General features: G+C 38.6%; 1 protein-coding gene across 1 annotated transcript in view; it reads right to left on the bottom strand.

The window, feature by feature from the left end:
• Positions 1–17,793, bottom strand: part of LOC146785455 (calcium-activated potassium channel subunit alpha-1-like) — a 1,319,298-nt gene that overhangs the window by 931,844 nt on the left and 369,661 nt on the right. Inside the window, exon 13 of the mRNA XM_085633050.1 lies at positions 12,277–12,386. Within this exon, the coding sequence (XP_085489176.1) occupies positions 12,277–12,386 (110 nt within the window). The remainder of the gene's footprint in view (positions 1–12,276; positions 12,387–17,793) is intronic.

Below are 17,793 nucleotides of genomic sequence, written 5' to 3'. Positions count from 1 at the left end.
TCCATCCATCCATCCATCCATCCATCCATCCATCCATCCATCCATCCATCCATCCATCCATCCATCCATCCATCCATCCATCCATCCATCCATCCATCCATCCATCCATCCATCCATCCATCCATCCATCCATCCATCCATCCATCCATCCATCCATCCATCCATCCATCCATCCATCCATCCATCCATCCATCCATCCATCCATCCATCCATCCACCCACCCACCCACCCTCCCTCCCACCCTCCATCCATCCATCCATCCATCCATCCATCCATCCATCCATCCATCCATCCATCCATCCATCCAATTGCTACAGCTGTATCTTCTGGAATGCGAGACTTCTTTCCTGCATGGATTCTTGGATGCAGGGGTTCCTTTTCACATATATATCCTCAGTAGGTAGTTGTAGTTAGGACCTAATTTCCATGGGAAAGCATGTTTTGACTTGCCGATATCTTTGGTTCCGTTTGACTAATCTTCACAACATTTTCCAGAAAAAGTGTTAATGTGGGTTTTGTTGAGAATGGGAAGTTTTTGGGGGATCCGTCAAGCGAGGGCAGAGAAAAGGAAGGGGGGCAAAAAAGTGTGTTTCCCATGGTAATTCCCAAAGGAATTTTAAACCACCCAACTACAGCCCGAACTACTGGACGGAATGACACAAAATTTGGCAGAAAGCTAGCTCTTAGTCCAGATAGAGTGCTTTTTGTAAATTCGTTCAATAGTATTGAGATCTCCTTCCGACTACTTTTGTTTTTGCTATGCCTGCTTCGATGTTTGACTTATTATTCAGAGTAGCACAATAATTAATTCTGTAATGATCTAGTACTACCAAGTGTGCACAATCAAATGGTCAAAACAGAACAGAGCATAATTAGAGAAATAATCCATGTTTAAACTACTCTGTAATCTGTCTCAAAATGGCATCCATGTTTATTTGGCAAATGTTTTCACCAATATGCACAAGTCCTACTTTTATGTTTCTGATGTGTAAGGTCACATTTATGATTACTTTGTGAGTGTCCACTCCCTGACCCATGATGGCTATCTCCGAAACGCATCAGGAGTTGGTGTGCAGATATTTTGAATAAATCGTTGTGATAAGCATTGGAAATCCATGGATTGTTTATGCATGAAACTGAATTTACTACTTTGAATCTGTAAACACATACAAGGTGTTTCTGTGGAGTCAAGTATTATAAAGCTTTTCTTACCCATAGAAACTTACCTTTATAATATTCTTGCTCTCTATATGTTTGCAACAATATTTTTGTTGCACTATATTTTTCCTTTGATAATTTGATCAAACACCCTATAGCATTGAGAAGTGATTGTAGAGAGAGTGGTTGCCTCACGGAGTAAGGCCATTTTTTCATCAAACTCTCTGTCTATATGTGTTTCTGTCCTTATTCTGTCCCAGGTTTGTGTTTAATAAAGTGCTAGATTTGGCGTTTTCAGAGAATGTTTAGTGAAGAGATGATTTTGATAGCTTTTCTGAAAACAGTATCTGAGGAGACCATTGCAACTTATGTAGTATATTAAAAAATCTCCTCTTCATTCTAGCCTCCCTAAGTCTTTTGTTATGGTAAACTAAAATATCATCCAAATCCTCTTTGGGGACTTCTATTTGTAGTCTGTGTTCCCACCAAAGTTGTAACATGTTGGCCAGTGGTCGTGAAAATTTATGGTTGGTAAGAAGTCCATACAGCCAGATAACAGTCCCTTGAAAGCCCTCAAATTGTTCAATTAATGTAAAGTAGGTATGTTCATTTGTATATTGGTGGAGCCCGACTTGATCCTTAAACACTACCTTCATTGAATACTTTCTCTGGAAATGTGTGGATGTGAGGTTTTCTTTCCTCTGGAGGTCTGCAAAGGTTGTGTAAGTATGTATGATCGTAAGTCACCAATAACCTCTATATCTTTGTTTTTTCAGAAAGGCCAAATTTGGAATGAAGACCTATGGGCATTTCCCCATTATCACAGAGTTGTATATTTATCAGTCTTTTTCAGTTATACCTAAGTAAAAGGGATACCTTCTCCGAACATATATGAAAGAATGTATGATGAGGTTCCAATTGCCAGGACAGGAAGTCTAGTAATGTACAGTGAAGCAAGGCTGTTACAAGATTTCAGAAGTGCTTTTGACACATATAGCCTTATGCAGAGGACAAGGGTGCACGTGTGTAAATGGTGTCTACCCATTCTTTTCACAGGGTGGACGTCGTCTCCCCTGTCAAGAAGTTGGGCCCCACATAAATATGCTGAACTCATCTAATGGACACTTTCAGCAGCACCTGCACGTTTTCTGCTTTCATTCTGAGCAGCAATGTGCAAGAGGACTTTGTTATTTTATTTTCTAGCCAGGTCCAAAACAAAGACCACAGATAAGGGACCATCAGGCCTTCTTTTGTTCGAGTATCCTGGCTGGGGGCTAACCGGAACCTCACACTTAGCTGAAAATGCAATGACGGGGTAATAAAGGCTCATAGCTTGTTATTACTTCCCAGGAACTTAAGAAAGGCATGCTTTTGACTTTGTTCAGTCCCTATATATGAGACTAATGCATGCACTGTAAGGTCAGATGTGTTGGTCTGTCCCAGTATTCACACAAAAAACAATTTCAATTTCACTATTTTGTTTTTATTTCTTTTATAGTGCTCCTCATCATAGCCCAGGGTGTCGGAGTGCTTTACATCACACCTATACTGACAATAAATCATATTTGTGTAAATCAATGCACAGGATGTGTCATATAGGACTGTGTGGGTTACAAGGTTAGATGTCATTCATATCTCACTGTATTCCATATTAGAAGGATTACAATTATGAACTGCAAGTAAAAGGATCTGTGTGTTAAAAGCAGTATCCCGCTTACCCATCTACTTAAAATAAAAATCTGTCATTTGCATGTCATATGATGTGCTTTCCAGAAGACATATTACCCCTCTATGCTACTTTGATTAAAAACTGGGACTAAACAAAAAACAGATCACTCCAGCAAGTGCAGAAATCTCCAGAGTTATCTTACTATTATTATTATTTCTTAGGATATACTAGGCACACAAAGAAAAAAGGAGCAAGTGCCATAACCCCATTGGATATTTTAAAATGCAGACTTTATAACTAATTAAGCAGAACATATTTACTGCCACAATTCTCCTTGCTGCCAATTTCTTTGTGGCACAGTTTAAAAAAATAAATGCATACGCTGAGGCCCAGATTTTGTTTCCGTGTTGTGTCACGTTTATGGCACACATCTGACTGTAATGTGCTCAAATGTGCTCATGTTAGACCTGAGCAACATATGTGTCAGGTCATAAGATCTGATGTCATTTCTTGTGATGTCTCTTCCTGTGAGATCATGGGCTGTGGTGACAGTTCCTGTGATGCTACGTGCAATGTCACACTCTGTGATGTCACATGATGTGATGTAACATGCCATAATGTTATTTTAATACTGCCCAACTTGTTTAGTCCCCCTACTTCTTTTTTAGGACCTGTTACCTGCTTATGTATACCTCTGTGCAAGTCGGAAGCAAATATTTAACTTGAACCAACTGGTAGGCCACCCACTATGTTTTCATGTGAGGGAGACAGCACCTGCCTGATTCCATTGATGCATGTAGCTCATTGAGATTAAACCTAGACTTATATCTAATCCTTTTACGAAAATTACTGAGCCAATATTCAACTCTGGGCTCAATTCCAGGCGGACCATAGCAAACATGTTGTTGCATTTTGGAGCAATATTCATTTTTTGCTAGTTTAACACTCCCCAGATAGAGAAGTACAAACTGAACCATCTCTGGAAATCAGTTGCCAATTTATCCAAGAGGGGGATTAGATTTTCCTTCATCGTGTTTTCTACTGTAATAATCAGGAAACCCAGGTATCTCAGGTTTGTTCCATTCCATCTGAAGAGGGGGGTCACCCAGAGATGTGTTTGTATTGCCTCTTCTTAATGGTAGTGCTTTGCCTTTATCTCAGTTTACTGTATATCAAAAGAAACTGAAAAATCTAAAAAGTAGAGAAGTAAGAGCTCTAATGCAAGTCGAGGTTATGACAGTGAAACTAGAATCCCGTCAGTATATTTGTGTTTTTATGCAAATGGGATGGATATACCTTTGTTTTTGCAAATCTCTACAGCTAGGGATACTTCTTCTAAAAACAGCAGTGGGGAAAGCTCTACCCTTGTCTCATGCCTCAAGTGATATGGAAGGGGCGGACAAGAAGCTGTGCAATTGAACACAGGTGTGGGGTCCAGATTTAGCAATTTCACCATTTTTAAAAAATATATATTTTTATTAGAACAGGAAAAAATTGGTAAAGTAAATAGTTTACATGTCAGTTTACATATCAAATAGCAAGACCAATAAATTAATCAAGCATAGTCAACAGTTATAAAAAAAAACATTCCATATTACAATTTCCAATGGCAACCTACAAGGAATCAGACTCCCACCGCCTCCAACTAGAATCACCTAACTAAATTTTAATTAATAAGTTACATTAAATAGGATAAATAAATAAAGTACAAAGTGCCAAGTGCAAGTCATTTTTTTCTTTTTTTAGTGTCTGACGAATATAAGAATACGATAACTTCTACAAAGTGCCGCGTGCATATAAAACTTATTTTTAACTAGTTCTTGATCATCAGGTCTCATCTATGAACCCATAATGAAAAAAAAAGGGGTCGCCAAATACCCTTAAATCTTACCACAGCTCCTACACGTTTGGCATAGGCCTCTTCAAGTCTACAAGTCCTAGTCATTTTATTAAACCAATGTTCAATGCTAGGTTGTAGACTGGATCTCCAGTTTTGCAGAACAAGTGATATGGAGACTGCAATTGAAATTAAAAAAAAATATTGCTGATTTTTTGTAAAACATTTCACTTCTCCTGAAGAACCAAATAGCACCAACATGGCTGACGGACTAATTTGCATGGATAAAATCAAAGAAATTTCCGCAAAGACCCTCTTCCAGAAATATTGTAAATCATTACATTAAAAAAATATATGTACCCAGCCCCCTTCACCCTCTCTGTTACAGCGAAAGCATTTATTCGGGCAGGTGAGAAACATTTTAGACAGTTTCAGGGGTGTAAAATATAGTAACGATCTAGATTAAAAAAACATTCTTTTGAAATTAGCGCCTCTAAGAGCTTTATTCGCTAGATCACTAAGGGGTGTCCATTCCCTGGTATTGAACTTGCACCCTGTCTCTGAATTAATTTTTTGGAGCTCTTTTATCAGGATCTCTTCCGAGTTGCCTTTTTGATGAAGTAGCTGATACCAACAGCCAACCCCTACCATTTTATTTACTATCTGCTTGACAATTGGCCTTACAGTCGCATCTAGCATTGCGTACTTAATTTTAAGGAAGTTGGATATTTGTACAAACCTCGGGGCCGGCGCATTATTCGGTGTAGTAGCCTGGAGACAAACCGTTTCCCAGTTAATTAAGGAATCAAGGTTATAGAAATCCCCGAGCTGAAGATAACCCAATTCTTGCCAGTCCTGAAAAAAGCCCTCTAGAGAGTTTAAGACCTCCTACTGCCCAATCCTGTATAGGGGTGTAAGCGTGAAATAAAGGGACATCTCGTAATTTAAAAAATAACTGCCTTCTATCAGCCAGTGTGAAGATAACCTTATATCGCGTTTTTTTGGGAAGTTTTGCCAAACGTAGGAACACGGGGAGTCCAATGGCGCTTTTATTCAACATACATATCAATTTTTTTTAATCAAAAACAGAATTCTCCTTACCCAATTGGGAAAACAGATTAAGTAAAGAAGCCTGATGATATGTTAAAAAATGTGGGAGTGCCAGTCCTCCTGAAGTTACATCAAGTTGCAATATAGAGAGCTTAACCCTAGGTTGTTTATTATTCCAAACAAACTTCCTTATTAATCGATCCAACTCCTTAAAATAATAATTCGGGATTTTCTAGGGCAGATTAATAAATAAAAATAAAAACAGTGGAAGGACCGTCATTTTAACCATTGAGACCCTCCCAACTAAGGACAGTTGAAGCAGAGACCAGCTATTGAATAACTTTTTGACTTTCGTGAGCAATCTAATATAATTCAAAGAAAATAATTGCCCAAAATCATTAGTGACAGGTAGCCCCAGATATCTAATTGGGTGCGGAGGTTTTAGATGGATGGCAGATGGGAAATCCGAAGGAGTCGCATTAAATGTTAAAATTTCGTTTTTTGCATGGTTAACTTTGTATCCTCCGATTTGCGTAAAGTTTTGAATTTCACCAAACACATTCTGTAGGTTATCTGCCCCTGCCTTCAGATATAAAATGATATCATCTGCATAAAGCTTAATTTTTGCCATACCATCAATGGGAGGAACGATACATATGCTGTTCCAGATCTTCTCAGCTAGGGGTTCAATAAACAATAAAAATAGGAGAGGAGACAACGGGCACCCCTGGCAGGTGCCTCGTTTGATAGTAACCTTACCATTTACTAAACCATTAATCATGATTGTAGCTTCTGCCCCTCTATACATTTTTGTTATCTGTATCAGTTGTTGTGAAAAATCAAACTTCCGTAAAATAAAAAATAACGCACTCCTGTCTACCAAATTAAAAGCTTTTTCAGCATCCATCATCATGATCACCGCATCAGTCTGATTAATAGAAAAGTAATCAATGGCTTGCATTAAAAAATAAGTATTCGATGCCATTAAACGTCCAGGAATAAAACCATTTTGATCATTATGAAACACCTGTTGTGCACAGGGAGCTATCCTTTTTTCCCAGATTTTCATAAGAAATTTATAATCTGTATTTATCAGACTGATAGGATGATAAGAGCTTGTATCGGCAGGATCCTTATCCTTTTTAAGAAAAACTATTACTACCGATTCCTTAAAACTTTTGGGAGTATCTATACCATCCTTGATTTCATTAAACAATCTTACCAAAAAGGGAAGCAGTTCGACCTGAAATATCTTATACATTTCTACAGGGATCCCGTCTGCTCCACTAGCTTTAGCTTTAGCCATACTCTTTAATACTACTTGTGCTTCAGGGATTCCTATTTGAGAGCTCAATGCCTCTGAACGCTGCTGCGATAGCAAAGGTAGCTCCAATGACTGAAAATATCTCTCAAGATCTCCCTTATCCACCCCTTGCGTTTCTCCATAGATATGATTGAAATGTGAGCTAAACACCTCACCGATACCCTGCTTATTATCTACGAGGAGACCTGTTGCTGGATTTTTTATTTGAACAATTAATTGTGCAGCTTTTTGTGATTTCGTGGACCAGGCCAGGAATCTGCCAATCTGCTGACTCTCCTCGTAAAGTTTTTGTTGTTAAGCCTTACTTCCTGCAATTTCCTCTGTTAAGAAAAAATCTTTCAGCTTCTCCATTGCCCTAGCTAGCTCTTGCTGCTGTGCCTTTATTATGGGCGCTGGGAAATCTGCAAGAGTTATCTTTCGGCTAGCCTCCTCCATCGTAGTTTGAAGTGTGGCAATCTTATTTCTCCGTAGGTTATTAATTCTTGCCTTATAAGAAATAACTTGGCCTCTAAATGTAGCTTTAAAGGCCTCCCATACCGTAAATAAAGGGGCCGTATTTACATTGTGTAGAAAAAACTCCTTAATAAACTGTCTGGTTTCTGTTAACCAGATCGTATCTTGTAGAAGGGATTTATCAAATTGCCATCTGGATCTATTTTTCATGCTCATATTTAATAATAGTGTAAAAGAAACTAGCGAGTGGTCTGAAAACGAATTGGCAACAATTTCTGCCGGACCCCTAGCAACTAATTTATCCACTAAACAATAATCAAAACGTGAGGCCGATCTAAATCTACCAGAGTAGCAGGTATATTGGGAGAGAGCAGGATAAGCTAATCTCCAGGGATCTGCTAGTGAGAAATCTATTGTTAGGCTATTAATTAATTTTGTGGTTTTAGGTTTTAGTTGATGCTTCGTTTTATTTGATGAATCCAGGGCTAGATTCTGAATAAAATTAAAATCACCTCCCAGAACTAAAACACCTTCCATACTTATTACTAATTGGGAAATTTGGCAGAGTGATGCAGTATCGTCCTCGATAGGGCCATAGTAATTTACCAAATTCAGGATTGTTTTCTGAAGCTTGACTTTAACCCACAACCATCTGCCTTTCCCATCTCGCTGGACATCCTTAACCTGCCAGTCAAGTGTGTTTGTAAGTAGAATCCCTACCCCTTGAACGGCTAAATTAGCGAAGAAAAAAAAGCCTGTGAATACCTTTTGGGAAGTCCTATTTTAGGGTTATCAGATCTAAAATGAGTTTCCTGTAAAAACACGATCTCAGGGGAAGAGAAGTAACCCAATTTAAAAAAGCAGCACTTTTCTGCGGGTTAAGTAATCCATTAACATTACAGGATACAATTTTCACATTCTGCATTTAAACATATTCATCTGTAAATCTAAATATTCCCAAGTAACATGGCCTGCATTGAGTAAAGTAAATCTGTAAAATCGATTACATTTTTCCTGTTCATTTTTTCCTGCATCAATGCACCCCCCACATAAAAAGAAAAACCCAACAACCCTGAACCAACCCCCCTCCCCCAGAAACCCGTCAACCCGTCCGGTCCCGCATCCCACATCTCTCCCTCCCTTAGCCAATGGGGTGCCCTGTAACTGCACCCTAGGTGATCTGCACCCCACCCATACAACAAAGGAGGCCTAAATACCCTGTTGGACATGAATCAAAATGTAGAGCAAATTGACAAAGTTAAATACAAACAACACAAATTCATCTTGCCGTGGTAATCTCACTCAGAAGCTCCTGAGCTTCTTTTACCCGTGAAAGCATATGGATTTTTCCTTTAGCCAGAACCCTTAGTTTAGACTGTCGTGCAATGGATGCCTGTGCTCCTTGGGCCTTAAATAAATACAAAAGTTTAACAAATTATTTACGCCTACGTGGTGCTCCTGCAGATATGTCTGGAAAAATTCGGCAATTAATACCCTCGCTAATAACAAACTGTCTCTGCTGAATAGCTTTACTCAGGACGTTTTCTTTAATTCTGTAGTCAGCGAAGTTAATTAGGATTGTGCGGGGATATTTAGAACCAGGGATGGGGTAGGATGGGACCCGATGAGCCCGGTACTTCCACGATTCTAAGGTTAGAACGGCATGAGTGATTTTCCAAGTCTTCCAGCTTATTTTACAGATCAATCTTCTCCACCGTCACAGTATTTATTTTCTGAATTGTAGAGCTCATCTGATCCTCTAAATGAGCTATCCTCATTTCTGCCTCATCAAGTCTGACGGGAATGCCAGAGATCGTTTCCTCAATTTTTTTCAGCCTGAGATGAAATGCAGCAGTCTCGAGCGCATGCGACTTTTTCATATCTCTGATCTCCTCCAAAATGAGATTAAGCAAAGTCTTAATTTCCACCTGTTGCGTTTTACCCCCGGTGGACGAAAGTTGCAATTCTTCTAGTGGATTTTGAATCCCTGCATTAACAGCTTGACCCAACGATTCCAGGCCCCTTTCCATTATTGCATAAGAAATGTCCGGTATTTGCTGCAGACTCTCTTGAAGCTGCACCGAGATGGTATCTGCAAAGGAGCTGGGGGGGTGAATGCTGAACAAATTCACTATTTGAATGAACTTGTTCCCTATTCTTATCCTTTCCACTGTATAGAATGATTAGGTCTATTTCACTTGATCAAATGCCTTCTGTGCATTATGGGAAATGGTCAGTTTTTCATCTGCTTTATCTCTGACATGCCAAATTACATGGCATGAGTTCCACAAGTAAGTGGTAGATGATCTGTGAGGGATACAACCCACGTGTGTTGGGTATATGAAGCAATGTAACTCTTTATTCAGCCAGGATATGCATATCTACATTAAAATAAGCCAATAACACATTCCATGGGATTTTGGTTTAAGAATTAAGGACAATTCGTTCTTTATTAAACTCCAACTGGAAGCCACCCATTTCCCTCATCTCATTAAACACCCTACGTAAGAGTGGAGCCGTTCTCTATTAGATTCATAGAATTCCTTGCAGAATGTATCATCCTCTAGGGCCTTTCCCATTTTCATACATTCTATGACCCTAGTTACTTGGTCTTAAAATATAGCACTTTATAAGTGAGATTGTAACTCTCTTTTAAGAAACTAGCTGCTTTGGGGGTGTGGCCAACAGCTAAGATTGACATCTAATCCAGTGCCTGTAGACTATCCCACCATTCACTGGCATTCTTTGCCCACTAGTATGCTGTGCTCAGCTACATCCACTGGTATACTGTGCCCAGCTGAGGCGCATCCAAGCATCTGTGATAGCGCATCAGTTTAAGGCACCCCAAACAAGGCCGGTCATTGCATGTCTTTTCAGTTTTCAGGACAGGAATGTTATCCTTGGCACAGCATGCAAACTGGGAATAATCGCTCAGGAAATCAAAATTCATGCTTTTTCTGGATTACATTCATGTTATCCATCTGCAAAGACAATCATTTCTTTCAGAAGCAGAAGCTTTGTGCAATACAACTGGAATAAGCACTTATGTACCCGGCAGAACTTAGAGTCAATTTTACTGAGAAGTCTTTTATTTTTTTTATGCCTATGAGGCTGCATGGGACTGGGTTGAGGAAAGGAAACCGTTAGGTAGGCAGCTGGCAGACTTAGACACGGATAGCGGGGATGGCGTGTGCCAGGGTATATCTGTGACCACAGCAGAGAAGATCCAGACAGCTGGGATATGAGTGAATCTGCCAATCAGAATATGCATGTATGGGCAATGATTTTGTCATTGGGTTCAAAGAAGGCCCGTGCAAATTGAACATTTTGCACAGGATCAGTTCAAAACCTCTGTTCCATGCTATTTTGCACCATGCTTTATTTCATGCAACTTTGTGCTTTTACTATGCATTTGGCAGTGCACAGAAGCTGTATTTTACATCATTAAGCACTATCAAATATTTTACTTCACACTTGACAGTCACGGGCTGCTGCATTTTAAATTTTCGGTTACATTTGCGGATGGAGGATCGTAATTTTGTTCCCATCTTGGGATACTGTAGAAGTGCATTACAATCATGTGTAGTCATCACTCAAATGTATTCTGTGTGATTAATGTTACTAAGAAAAGATTGGGTATGGCATATTTCAAGTACTCAATGTGTAACCAAATGGGAATTATATATTGTGTGCGCTGAATTGTGACTAATAAGGTTGTTTACAACATTTACATATTAGTATTCTAGAAGAAATTACAGTTTAGATCTGTTTCAATGTGAATCTAATGAAATAAGGCCTATGTGTCGACTGATCTTTAAGCATATATATTTGTAACAAGAAATTATATTCATGTTGGTGTATTTGAAATGACATTTCCGTAATCTTTTTGTCATTTATTCATTTGTTAAGAAACTGCATTTGCTATGTGTGCTAAAATGTGTATGTGTTTGTAACCCTGTGCACTTTAAGTTGACATGATTTGTGGGCCTTGAGAACTGTTTCAGTACAAGCTCACGGTTAAAGTGTAACATGTCATTCGTACTTAACCATTTATGTAGAATGTGTTTATTTTCATTTATTTGTTTCTACTGGAGATGAACACGTAACTTACCTTGAGTGCAACTAATGCAAATTATGCTGTAACATGGTGAGGGCCCGAGAGATATTTTAGGACTTCATGAGGTACAGACATCTGCTTCTGTTTGGCTTCATGCTACTTGACTCTTAGTTGGAGTTTCTTCTACTGAACACCCTGACAGCTGACACCTTTCTATTATTCATTCCTACTCAATGCTACTTTGTTTAGGGTTGTCCTTTTTAATGCAGTGTAGGGAGAGACAGCGTGCTCATGCTTACCTTTGAGAATTATTTTAAGCAATTTAATGTTTCAATTCTTTTTCCAGATTACTTGTATTGTCATAACAGAATTAGATGTATGCTTCTTGTTATATAGGCTAAATCTCTTCAGGAAATTTGGGCTCATTCTGTTTGTTCTGTTTTTCTATGCTGTGATGCTGAGGTTTATTTATATCGATCTATTTTTGAATTTATAATTAAGCCTTACTAATCCCAGATTTAGTTGTCGAGTGGATTATTGTGTGACTAAATTTGGTTACACTGTATTGACATTTACATTGTGACTGTTTCCCCCTCTTACCTCTCAAGCAGCTAAAAAGATCTGGTTGAGTAGAGATGTTTAAGTGAGTCCAAGGTCCCTCACAGGGAATAGGTCTATTGAACTGCCTGGAACTGAACATAAAACATTATAACCAATTAAATACTTACATGGCAGCTTCAGTAAACGTCTTCCCTTCAAACGCCACTGAAAGACACTGAGTCATAGCCTGGTTGTTCAGGCTTTCCCAAAAGATCAGCTGCCACGTGCCACTCTCTGGCTGAAAAGCAGCACAGAACAGAAAATATGTTATACATGAGATTATGTCATTGCAACGTCTTTAGTTTAGTTATCATAATATACATTAATGAATGAACTGTGCTGCAGTGGGAGTCATTTACACCTGGACATAAATGGGCCATTCACCACCAATTCACTATTCACCTAGATTTCCCTTCCCCATATCTTTTTGAGGATGGAAAAGCACTGTGTTTCCTAATGCAGCACACATAGAAAGGGCAAAAAAAGGAGTAAAATAAGTATTTTTCCTTGTTGCAACACTATAACGCCTGCTTTTCAATGGTGTTAGGTTTTGGCGCTGCCTCAGATTTACAGATCCTTGTAAATCTGGGGCAGCATCAAAAAGCAATGGGTGTTGAGTTGGAACACCCACAGTATAACCCATTGCATGACTCTTTCACATAAAGTGATGCATGAAAAGGGGCTGTATTTACAAGGTCATGAAAAGCCAGTCAGGATGGCTTTGCGTGGCCTTGTAAATATAAGCCAGCATGCAGTGCCATGGGAGCGTCAAAAAAAGAAAATATACCCTTCTGTATATAAAACTTTCAAATTTTTTCCACTTTCCATGTGTGCTGTACACTTCAGCACACATGCAGTCGGAAAATTGGAAAGGTTAGGTGAAATAAAAGCATTTCTACTTTTTATGCCTGCCTCAAAGAGGCATTATTGTTTGATGTTAGCAGATTAGTTTGAGCATCAAAAACGATGGGTGGTGGATGGGAACATATGTGTACCACCCATGGAACTCCCCTTTGATGCAAAGTAGCCCAATGCGCTTCTTTGTGTTACTTTCAGGCAAATTTCCAGCACAAAAATAATTTTGTGCCGGAAAGCAAATTCAAAATCTACATTCTGCACTGGTTTGCGTCACTTTTGTGATTATAACCCGGCACAACATGTTAGGATTTCATCGAGGGACGAACACCAACACACTCTGGAGGCTGGTGTTTGTTCCGCGATGATTGATTTTTCTTTTTTTTATAGGGGTGCCCCTTGTGCCCTCACTCCCCCCTTTACCCTGCCAACAGACATTTCACCAACTACAAGTGCAACACTGTTTATTTAGCACTGCAATGCAGGCGCAAGATGTCTGTCAGCATAATTAACGCGGGCCAAAATCTGCATATCAATGTTAGTAAATCTTCCCCATATCTAGCTGGAGGCGCTTGAGATTCCATGCCCGCTGAATGGGGCTCTCATGCTTTCTAGGCAGTCCCAGAAGTAATTATGCATGCATTATATTACTGCATTGTGAGGTAATATAATGCATGAGTAAATCCTGTTACAAGTATACATTCTGATTGAAAGGAATATCAAACCTGGAGTTGTATTCACAAAAAAATATTTTGTGCATGTAAATGAGACTTGCATTTGCAATTGGCTTGCTGCATTGGGATCATAGAACCTAAAAGCTTCTTAGCAATCTCGTCTGAATAGCACATTTGTTTCTGGTTATGTGAACACACAACATAGTATGCTTATGTGTGGCCCGCTTTCAAATGGGAGTAGCAGCTTTATATCACTGTATGGGTGTTATTCAGGTATTCCAGGAAAGCAAATTGTATGACTGGAACAAGGGCTTAAAATTGCTTTCTTTATATGCAGTCAGCTAATGGATTCACTCAATAGTGTATTTCAAGATACCAAATAATATATGTTGCTTTGAGAAAGCAGATAATCTGAATCTATGGCTAGTAGAAGTTGTAGATATAAACTGTAAAGTGCTTCTCAACTATCCCACAAGAGTATGTTGGTTTTCCGGGAACCTTAGTACAGAGTACTTTAACTATAGGTGTCCCAAACTAAAATATGGACTCCTTAGGGATCTGCAAGCTGCCCAGACCTGAGATCTTGGGTGTCATAGAACACTGCACGCTGTCTGTTGGAGGAACAAACCTGATCATTGGCTTCTCAGTGTCTCTGACCAGCACATAAGCTGATGTGGCATGAAGAGATAGGGCATGATGTCTATAGAATTTAAGATGTCATTGAGTTAATCACCTCTTAGTGCTTCTTACCAGCAAATATATTAATCTAGACTCAAGGGGTAGAGCATAGTATCCAGAGACATCATTAAATTGTGGTTTTCGTAACTCTGAGCAGCACTTCATGTACAAGAGCAAAGCTTGAAATGTCATTAATGAACTGGAAAGGGGAAGTAATAAAGCCTATAGTGTTAATATTATGGAGGAGGCTTGGATGAGGTTTATTACCAACCTGTATGACGCTTGTGCTTCTGATATAAAAAGGCCAGATCTGAGTCACTATTGTGTGAAAACTATACAAGTCATTTACAGAGAAAGTGAATAGTCCCAATCTGGAGCCAAGCTTGGGATTTATAAGCAGTATTGAAACAGCTACTCTTTTGCGTCGTCTTAGATCGAATGGGGCCCCTGGCCCAAATGGGCTTCCTAGCGCTTTATTTCATGCCAATGCTGATATGTGGGCCGAAGTGTTGACTCCAATGTTTAATGAGGTATTAGCATTGAATTTTGCCCCTGAGTCCTGGCAAGGAAGCATTGTACAGCCAATTTTTAAAAGCAGTCCGGTGGATAATCCTTCAAACTTTCAGTTATTTGCCTTAACTGATGTAGAAGCTAAGGTCTTTGCTTCCAGATTAATGATTGATTTGGAAAATTGGGCAGCATTGCAGGAAGTAATCCCAATTAACCGGAAGGGATTTCAGAAGGGCCAATCTACAATTACTAATTTGCTGACCTTTACTTTATTAGCTGAGTGGGCTGTTTAAAAACCCCGAAATCTATACATTTGTTGTATAGATTTAAAAGCTGCTTTCCATTCAGCACCACCAGTATTATTAAGGCAAAAACTTGCAGGATGGGATATTCCCCAAAAGTTGCTGGATTCTATAATACTCCTGTATACCAACACTTGTGTTCAGGTTAAGTTAGGTGAAGGTTTTACTTTGTCTCAAAAAATCAAGAATTGTAATGGCCTTAAACAAGACTTTGTACTTGCTCCTTGTCTTTTTTATCTATTTTATGTCAGACCTACCACAGTACTCTGAGTTTGTCAATGCCGAGCCGCTTAACCTTGCTGATGTGCATCATAGTTATCGTCAATACGCTGACAATACGATGTTGTTGAATCAAACTCTGATAGGTTTACAAAGATTAATTACTACATTTGATGATTATATTTTAGTTAATGGTCTGGAGCTGAATGTTAAAAAAACTAAAATCATTGAAATTGGCCCAGTGAAGTTTAAGACCGGATCCTGGATAGCTAGAGGTGGCCCAATTTAAGTGGTGAAGTCATATAAATACCTCGGTTTTTTATTTGATAATAAAGTCTTGTTTAAAAGCCATTTGAATTTTCTGAGGTCAAAAACATCATCTTTATGTTATGCCTTTAAATCTGCACATAAATCATTGAGGTGTCAACCGTACGAACATCTTCTTAAAGTTTCAGGAGCCAAGCTATGGCTCGCCTATCACCAGATGAAAAGATGCAAAACTATTGGATCTACTTGTAATTCTGGTCTGTAAATCAGTGTTTGGAATCCCCAGGTCAATTGGCCAAGCCTTAATTTGTTTAGAGTTTGGTCTCCCAAGACAGTCCATGGTGGTGCAAGGTACATTTTTGAAATGTACATAATCCTTGTTTTTATCTGATCCTGACTCTCTAGCAAACAATTGTTGGGGTGAAATAATTCATTCTGTTTACACAGACGCCTAGAAATCCCATTTTTCAACATGTTTCCAGAGTTTTGATCTGCAGTCAGGGTTTCCAGAAATGACAAAGCTCAGTTTTAAACAGTTTTTAAATAGGTAGATTAAAACGAATTCACGCTTTGTGGATAAGGAGGCTTTAATGGCAAAATACATGCTTGATCAGTGATTAATTCTAATTAGTCTTTGCTAGTTCAGCTCTATTTGACTGCCTATTTTTCGGCCCATATGAGTAATACATTTTCAAAATTAAGACTTGGCAGATACTCCACTAAGGAGGGAACACCGACCTGGATACAACAGTGCCCAACCTGTGAAGGCAGATGGCGCAGGTGGCTACCGGTTGCTGCTTTTATTTCTTAAAGCTAGGGTAAGATCTGCTCGGCAGACCCTTTTTTTATGTATATCGGTTGTGTCGATTCCATTGATTTGTCAAATGATAAAGGTTTTAACAATTGCCGAAAAAATGCTGGCCTCTGTAGTTTAAATTCACTTCTTTAAACCTTTTCTAAAGGGACATTTTAATAGAATTGGATAAGAGAAGGGTATTGTTTTTAGGCACCTGGCACTTTGAAGTTTTATGCAGTTTGGCTCAATGGTTCTGTTTCTGGCAACTTTTGGAACTAGGTTTTAAAGATTATGTGAAAGCACAGAGGCACTTTATTGTTCATTTGCACAACGGTATATAATGTTTACAGGTTTATTGAATTGTTTTACGGCCTTCTACATTATGGTTCTATGATGATCAGAGTTGTAGCTACTTGTGTGATTAGACTCTACAGACCATGTGTAAGCACCTAGACACTTTATTGTCCATTTGCACAATGGTACATAATGTTTACAGTTTTTTTGGTATTGTTTAGGGACCTATGTGAGCATTATGTGTTACTTTTACTATGACCAATGAATGACTGTGATAAAGATGTGTATATGTGGTATCAATGTCCCAGTATGTAACCATTACATCTCTTTTTGTGTACATTTGTATATTAATTTGTGAATTAAGGAAATGCAAATGGTCCTAGTTAATTAACATATCACGTTTTTTAAATGATTGAGAAACAGTTTTTTATATGATACCAATGTTTTAATTGTAATGATTTTTATTAATCAAATAGTAAAGAATTACTTACTCAACTGCATTAAATGATACCATAAACCAACATTCAAGTATGTAGCATCTTGACATTGCTTGTTTACATGTTTTAACAATTTATTGAATCATTTACGTTTTTATGGCCTTTCCATTATCTGCTTAAGAGCTGTTTAGACACTGTGCTGTTGTATGGTTACATAGGTTTAGGTCGAGGAACACCACCATTTTACACGTTCACATTTTAAGTTGACATCTTTCTTAAAAGTTGACTATTGACACATATTTGCATGATCGCATATATAGGATAATATTCTCTGAAATAGACTTGCTTACATTTATAAATCCTTTTAGGCAAATTATAAGGGCCTTGAACATTCTGAACAAGGCTTAAGTTCACTGCTCAAAAGGTTGATATTTGTTGTTGTCCGCTTAGTGACAGCCCTGCAAGGGTAGAATCAATAACACCAGCCTGACTGGAGCTTCAGTATGGTAGCACAGATGAAGTTTATTATCTAAACAAAGCCAATTCTTTGTTTAGTCAAAGAAGCATTTCGCTGTTACTGATGAGGTCACCCCATATCCTGTTTACCTTCATG

Source organism: Triturus cristatus, chromosome 11, assembly GCF_964204655.1.
Source record: "Triturus cristatus chromosome 11, aTriCri1.1, whole genome shotgun sequence".
Taxonomy (NCBI): domain Eukaryota; kingdom Metazoa; phylum Chordata; class Amphibia; order Caudata; family Salamandridae; genus Triturus; species Triturus cristatus.
Note: the sequence above shows the minus strand (reverse complement) of the source record. Positions and strands in the feature narration are given on the sequence as shown.